This window comes from Sinocyclocheilus grahami, unplaced genomic scaffold (genome assembly GCF_001515645.1).
Source record: "Sinocyclocheilus grahami isolate Dianchi unplaced genomic scaffold, SAMN03320097.WGS_v1.1 scaffold579.1, whole genome shotgun sequence".
Lineage (NCBI taxonomy): Eukaryota > Metazoa > Chordata > Actinopteri > Cypriniformes > Cyprinidae > Sinocyclocheilus > Sinocyclocheilus grahami.
In genome coordinates, this window is record NW_015505758.1 from 858,151 (window position 1) to 866,696 (window position 8,546).

Genomic DNA, 8,546 nt, shown 5'->3' on the forward strand with positions numbered 1-8,546 from the left:
ATGTATATGTATATATATATATATATATATATATATATAAGTGCTGTCAATCGATTAAAAGAAATTAACTAATTAATTGCACATTTTTCTGAAATTAATTTCACCTAACATTAAAGTTTTTAAATATACTTTTATATTGCAATAATTTCACATTCAATCTTCAAATTCATGTACAAACAACATAAAGACAGTATTTTTTAAATATTTGTTTAATGGCATCTTTTTTATGACTGAAGGCCAGTATCAATGATACCAATACCGCATGGCCGCTTAGAACTTCCGTATAAATGTGACTTATATAAAATATATTATATGCGTGCCCAGTTTTAAGGCAGCTTTAATCGCATTTTTGAAGTAACTTCATTACTTAACTGACCACGGCATTGCATGCACGTTTATTTCGTGCTTTGATATGAAAGGATACAGGCGACAGCGCGACAGCACCTTTGTGCGTGCAATTGAAGAGCACGCGCTGCTAGCACAGTACAGTTTCAGTATGGGATGAAATTAGACTTAAAATGATTAATAGATGCACGCACAATTATCCATGTACTGCATACATTTTATACATGTATCTTACTAACCACAAACAAATGCCTTTCAATTTGAGTCTGTAAAATTCGGGATTAAATGATTGTGCAGCGATTTGTACAAATACAGATATGTTTGCGAATAAAAATGTTCTGTTCTGCATTAATATATCATAAATTGCTCATGCAAAAATGTTGCTCAGTATTTAGTAGAAGCACCCTTTTGATCTAATACAGCCATGAGTCTTTTTGGGAAAGATGCAACAAGTTTTTCACACCTGGATTTGGGGATCCTCTGCCATTCCTCGTTGCAGATCCTCTCCAGTTCTGTCAGGTTGGATGGTAAACATTGGTGGACCCGGTATCTGCAGAGTTAAGAATTACATTAATGTGCAGCATTTTGTTCAAATAGAGACATATTTGTGAATACAAATGTTATAGTTTATATTAAAGTATCATAATTTGTGCATGTAGCGATTAAAATGTGCATTTGTGGATCAGGCGACACGCGTGCATTCATTTACGTCTCTTCTGAGTCGATTCTATTTGATTCATTTGAATTATGAGACTTTCTTTCCGTCCTTTTAGCCTTACGCAATCCACACACACACAGCTCGCGATCCACGCGCAGCTGAGCCACAGAAAATCAGCGACCATTAGATGGCACTAGCCCCAGTCACATGTGCGCATTCCATTGAGTACGGTTTTATGAATGTTACATTGAGCTTCCTTTGTTTCTTTTTGGTTTGGCTATTTTCCTCTACCGTAGAAATATAATAAAGATTTTTTTATTGAACTTGCTCTAACTTAACTTGTCTTAAGACACAGAATAGCTTATATTAGTTTTGCCAAACAAGAACTTCGTGAAGGTACCTTGGGTTTTTTTCTTCTTCTGTAATTCAACAGCAGGTTGTCAGTACCAAATTTGACACCACTAATTATATATATATATATATATATATATATATATACATATATATATACATATATAAATGTAAATAAATGGTGTTGGGTGAAAATAGAGGATGAAAAATAATAGACAAGAACAGGAACGTGTAAGAGGATTTTGTGAGAGAGCATGAGACAGGATAAAGGATTAAATCAGATGTAAATCAGGAAAAAGAATGAGAGATGAAAGGTTTCTCCTTATCTAAAGTGTAATCACACACTGCCGGTGCATCAATCTACTGTCGGATGAGACAAAATAAATATAGTTGTTGTGGAAATTAAGATAAATTAATTTGAATTTGCCTTCAACAATTTGCCACAACAACAAAAAAGGTGAGATTGAGATATAAAATGACACTGAATAGGAGTTATATGTTTGGGAGAATCAGTTTTGTTTTGTTTTTGACCAAAACATAAATAAAAACTATTAAATTCAAATTTTCTTGTATTATTGTTCATGAATTCATATGTATATTTTATATATATATGTGTCATATGTCTGGCAATGGGGACATATTTGTTATATTTATTTGACACAGAGCATCTATACAGAAAAGGGGGGAGGAGACAGAGAACCTACATATGAATGAGCAAGAGGGAATGAGAGATGGAGGGACAGTATTAGAGAGGAACAGATTGAGAGAGAATGAATGAGAACGTGAGCGAGAGAGGGGGGAAGAGAGAGAGAGACAGAGGAGGGGCGAGTGATGTCCAGGGATGGAAACACTCAATGTAATTTTCTGCAACAGAATCTAAACAGACAGAGTGAGAGAAACAAAACACAGATCCATAGAAAAGCATTAATGCTCATCAGTCATCACAGAGAAAAATGTCAATGGAAGCAGGCAGCATGGAAACCATTGAGGTTCCTCAAGACAAGATTGTCAAAAAGGTACGTCATCTTTGAGCCTCAGCCTATATGAGATGGAGCACAACTGATTGAAAATGTATAAGTTTGGCAGACTGACACTATGTATGTGTAATGAACAATATATGAAAATGAAAAAGACAGGCTTGAAGTAAATCAGGGAGACCGGGGCTAGTTGTCACACTTTTTAGTCCAGTTAATGTTTCTTAGGGTAGGTCTTCTGTACGGGCACATAGCCTAGTTTTGACAACTTTTAAACACCATTTAACCCTTATTGCAAAGATACAGTTCATTTAGCACAACATTTGTGTCCAATACATTTTGTCATAATATAAGGGGTAAATTGATTTTACAATGGAGCATGCCATTAAACAGCCTATTATATGTTTTTCAGCAAAATATAAACTGCAAAACAACACAAGACAATTCATGAAAGTAAAAATGTGACAAAAATAAATAAATATATATATTCTCTTACACTCATCAAGGCTGCATCTATTTGATAAAAAATACAGTAAAATCTAATATTTTGAAATATTATTACAATTTAAAATAACTGTTTTCTATTTTATGTTTTTAAATTTATAATTTATTCTTGTGATTGCAAAGCTGAATTTTCAGCAGCCAGTCTTCAGTGTCACATAAGCCTTAAGAAATTATTCTAATATGCTGTTTTGATGCTCAAGAAAAATGTATTATTATTAATATGTTGAAATGCTGTGCTGCACATTTTTCTTTTCTTTTTTTCTTTTATTTTGTTTTAATATTTTTTTTTTAATTTTTTTTTATTGTGTGTTTGGGGGGGGGGCCTAATACTTTGTTTTCAGGATTCATTCACAATAATTTGACAACAAATACAAAAAACTGACTGACCCCAAATTAAGATTATTGTATAATATAATAGTTTACCATAATTTAAATGGCAGTCTATAATACAATCATTTATGGGAGGACTACTTGTCCTTGCACAAGCATTTGTGCAACTTGCCTCTAGATTTAGTAGTTATTGATATATAATATAGCCCATGTGACAATTAGTCATGGTCTCCACATTTCATACTTGGAGCTTTTGATATGCTCTTTTGCTCCATACTGTAAATGTAGGGGTCCTTTAGGAAGAAGATAGAGAAGCTGAGGAGATGGAGCACTTCTTCAGGCGGCGGCAGCTTCAAACGGCCACCCAAAACTAAAACCCTCAGTCTAAACTCACCCACTGACCCTGACACAGAGCCCCTCGGAGTAGAGACGGAGCGCAGGAAACTCAGACCCATTGTGGCATCTGTCTTTGGTCAGGTATGGGCTTCTGTGTCACAGAAGTGATTCATGTTTTCATGTTGCGCTGATATGTGAGCTGTTGTACTGTCAGTCATGGTCTTGATTCAAACAAATGTTTTGGTTTTCTGAACTCTGGAATGGTTTATTAAGGATGACAATGCGTTAATTCAGTTCACAGGCAGTGAACATCAAAATGTTTCTTTATGAAGATAAACTAAAAACGGTGATCGGGTCTGTCATATACTACTCAAAAAAAGTGCTGTGATTGCTAATGTAATATTAGCCTATTCATTCATGTTGCAACAGTGCTTATTATGCTGATGGATACTGTGAAGACTGTCTAAAAGCTGTTCATGTGTGATTCTGAATGAGAGTCTCTATTTGTGAATGGGTCACATGTGGTAGCCTAAATGAGTTTTTGCTCTACAAACTCAAAGACCAGGATTCTGTAGTCTTATCATTTGTAGTTTTTGAGTTGTGCTCTTTAGTGTTTGATGTTTAAATAGCTACATGATGTTAAATGGAAACTCTCACTTGGTGTTACTTATTAGTTGGCATGACACTGTAGCTCTCCTGGTTTAGATCTCAAAGTTTTCCAAAAAAAAAAAAAAAAAAAAAGCTGATTTCAGATGTTGAATTTGATCAAATACTGGTCAAAATATATCTGATGCCTACATTGTGCTTAGACATTTGTATTTAATAATAATCCTCATTGGGAGCTAAAATATTTTAACTGGTCAGGAGGAAGGAGAGTTATGCAGATATTAGTCTATCACTAAAAAAAAAGTTGTACAAACCATTTCAAACATGAAACTGTAATGTAGATAGACTGAATTAGTATGTTATTATGTACAAAAACGTTTTTTGGTACAATGGTACCATTGTTCATTGCTGAAAAATCTATAAAGAAACACAGAATTGTTCCCTTGATCTACACTCCCCTCACATTCACTCTTTTCCAGTTAGAAGTTTATTCATTGTTAAACCATTTTACAAAACCATAATCATAATAATATTTTTTCTGACAAACTCTCTGCTTTCAGAGGATCATGGCTCTGTACTGGAGGAAAAGGTGAAAGAGTATTATGTATTATCTATTATTCACCACACCTCATTCTTTAAAGCTTGCATTACCAAACATAATGAAAGCATAGCATATGAAACTAGCACAGCTTTCCATGAAATCTCTTTACTTCACTTTTCACTAGTCCACTAACATTCTTCACTAACTTTATATGATATGAATAATAATACAATAACACTACAAAACACTACTTTTTTGGCTTTTAAAAAGCTTTTGAGGTCTTTCAGATTCCAAAAAGAACATAAATGTTAATGACCGATTATCATTAAAGGAAGGTAACAACAATATACCAAATTTTATCCTATGGCATGTGTCAGAATCTAATACAAAATATACTGTATAGTCTTATGCCGAACATCTACAGTGCAGAGACTGAATCTTGGAAATTATATAATTCAAGTCGAAGAAAAACAACAACAATGAGAGGGTGGAAAGGAGGAGGAGTGAAAGGCTGGGAGAAGAGAGTGAGGGATGAAAGAAAAAGAATAATGAGCGATTGATAGAGAAGGGGAGGATTATATGGGTGAGATTAACGACTCAAGAGATCAGATCTAAAAACTGATTCACTCGCAAGAACTCTCTTGTGAACACCCCAGCTTCGCCCATCGTGTGATCATATAGGGACATCCAACATACCACAAACTAAACACTAAACCCAACGCATGAGAATTTTCAAAAAGTCTAATAATTGTAGGCAACAGTCCATTATCACAGATTATTGTGATATTATATCACAATGTTACTGTCTTTTTGCTCCATTGAAATGAATAAACATGTTTGTTTATTTAAGTACAGGAAATTGCATGTCCTGTTTGTTGTTTTTTAATAAAAACTAACAGTTTCAAACTTTTTTCTTTGGAAAATGAAAGTCACATTATTTATTTGAGCTATTTTTCAAGTGCTTTAAAAATTGGTATAGAAATAATTTTCACTCAGAAATTGCCAAATTTCACAGACAATTACAAAGAAACATAAAGTTACATTGAATTCAACTAAATTTTAAATTCGTAAAACATAAAACATAAATTCATCACATTAAAAAATATAATCTAAATACAGTGTAAAATAATCATAAAATATCTCAATATATATTGTGTTACATGGCTTCTTTTACACAAAAAAACAAGGAAAACATCACTTTCATTTCTTGTCAAATTAAATATTGTTAAAAAATATTTGTGTGACTTTAGGATACATCACATGCTGACAGCTACACAAACATTCTGCTTTCGGGTGACACCTTTTTCTCCTCTCTGCTTTGGTGTCTCTCTGTTTTTTGTCTCTTCTCTTATGTTTTGGCCTTAATCCATCGACGGCCCACCAATATACAGCAGACAACCCAAATCTCCTCTATAGCCCACACACACATATACACATACACAAGTACAGCTTTTTGAATCAACAGAAACTAGACGTTCTACATTTCACCGTCTGTAGGTCAGTTGTCTGGCTGTTTTACAATAGAATAATTTAATCCACCAATCAGAGACCAGGTCTCCACGGGTAACCCAATTAGGAGCCACTGTGTACAGTGTCGCTGGCTGGTTCTTTATTACATGAAAAACAATTATGAGTGAGAGTTCCATGGAATACAACCCTGTGTTCCGCAGAAGAAAGAATATCAAACAAGTTTGGAACAACATGAGGGTGAAATAAAGACAGATTTTCACTTTTGGGTGAACTATCACTTTAAAATGCGACGTTTTAATGTAAGTCAGGGTTGTGTGCCAATAGGAAGATACCAGACTGCCTGTGCACATTATGTGTGAGTAAATAGGATATAGAGAAAGTGGATGTTAGCTTGTTAATGTGTTAAATGTACAATCATAGATGTCTCAGAGTGAGAAATGTGTGTATTTATTAATGTGAAATGTAGTCTACTGATGTAAGACACACTCTTTGATGCACCAGTGCTTTAACAAAGAGCGACTGACTCTTTGACGTCAGAGTGGATTACATGTATGCAGTATACACATAAATGCATACATGTTTACAGTTGTTGTTTCCAGACAGATGGAGGGAATGAGAATGGCAGACTCACTGATACCTAGAAATGAATGAATGAAAGTGTATAGGCATGCTATAGAGATGCTGCCGTTGTTATTGGATGCAAATATTAGTCAGACCACAATTCTCAATCGTTTGGTCTTATATTTATAAAAAAATGTCCTCAAAGACTGGGGTTTGTGTGTGTTGTCTGTCAGGGCTGTTGTCAAGGTGGAACAAACGGGAACACTGAGAAATGTTATAATCCGGGTTTTCGAGTTATGATCAAAACAAGTTCTGTTGTAAATATAAATTGACGAAACTTGGACATTTTGCTGTACAACATAAATTACACACACGCATATTGAAAACGCACATTTTGAAGCAATTATGGTTATTTTTAAAAACATATATAAGTAGTAAGGTGAGCATGTAGTATACGTTGTACAACAAAATATCTGTGGTATGTTTACCACAGACCTAATACCCATGAATTAAAACCCCTATTATAAAAACCTCTTTGGAAAATCTCAAGGAAGTCCATGGCAAATTAGTCTTGGTTTTGACATCATGGCTGCAACCCTCTATTGAGTCCAGTAAAGAGGGAATTTTAGCTAAGGCTGCAGTTTGTACTTACATGTATTAACAGGTTTTGCCCTGCAACTGACCGGATTATACTAATATATAATATACTAAAATAATGCTAATATTATTTCTGTGGTAGCCTACTTAAATTACTGATTGTATGCAAAAAGCAAAAACATTATAGTGCACATTTAAGAAAACTCAAACTCACATGCATCATGTATAATCATGCTTTTTACTTAAATTAATTTGTCTTTAAACTGTGATGCAGGAAAGAATAGTTTTTCAATGATTTCGAAAAAATTAATGCATTGATGCATTAATTGATTACTATTTGTCACCTCTTAAAAATAATTAAACATTTTAATCTTAACGGTTTTGTTGTAAAGATGTGTGTGTGTGTGTGTGTGTGTTTATTTACTTTATATACCACTTTATTATTACTATTTTATATATTTTATATAAGATATTAAAATGATATATATTTAAAAAAGTAAGTATAAGAACTATTGTGTATTTTATATTACTCAAAGTAGCCTCCTTCCTAGATTACAGGTGCCACCTGACACCTTAAAAGCATATTTGCTGGGCATTGGCAGGCACTACATGAGGGAATTTCCAAGAAGGTTGATATGTAAATCATGGTCAAAGATTGCAGTATGTTTTATTACCATATGCTCTGCTGATGATATGCTTCCAGACACAGATAAACTCCTGATATCTTAATTAGTCAACTCTGGCACAGGCAGTTTTGGCCCTGTGGACTAAAGGAAAATAAACTATTTTAATTTATCCAATGTATATATATATGCATTACAGGAATAACATTTCCAAACATCTTAAATTATGTACAAATAATGCATTCTGTGGTGGAAATGACAATGGTGTAAACATTCATGCAAATGGTTTTGTCTTCTGTTTCAGAAACATAAACAACTTTATTATGAGATTCATTGTTCTGGGGGGCAGTGTATTTTATTTTTTCATGAAATGATTGTAACAAAATAAATATTATAATTATGTATTCAAGAGTTTTTGATGGTTTGTAATGTTTGTAATGGTATTTGTAGTGGAAATCATTTGAATTTCTGTGATGGTTTCTATTGTTTTTGTGAGCAGGGTCACCATGTAATGCCCCTGTGGACTGTTTATTGTGGTTTCTTCCCCTTTTGTTGGTTTAGCCCGTACTAATCATTAGTTAATTACCCTCATTGTGCTCACCTGTCTGCCACTAATTATCCACCCTATATTAGTTCCTGTCTTTTCTGAG

The 8,546-nt window shown here is 33.8% G+C and overlaps 1 protein-coding gene across 2 annotated transcripts in view; it reads left to right on the plus strand.

Annotated features, from left to right (window-relative positions):
- Positions 1-2,146: 2,146 nt before the first annotated feature.
- Positions 2,147-8,546, plus strand: part of LOC107556818 (calcium-binding protein 2-like) — a 30,468-nt gene continuing 24,068 nt past the window's right edge. The window contains exons 1-2 of one of the 2 annotated variants that reach the window (XM_016240046.1): positions 2,147-2,370; positions 3,462-3,639. In XM_016240046.1, coding sequence (XP_016095532.1) covers positions 2,186-2,370; positions 3,462-3,639 — 363 coding nt within the window. In that variant the 5' untranslated portion in view covers positions 2,147-2,185. Of the gene's footprint in view, positions 2,371-3,450; positions 3,640-8,546 lie in introns of both variants that reach the window. The other variant, XM_016240048.1, reaches the window with a different exon arrangement.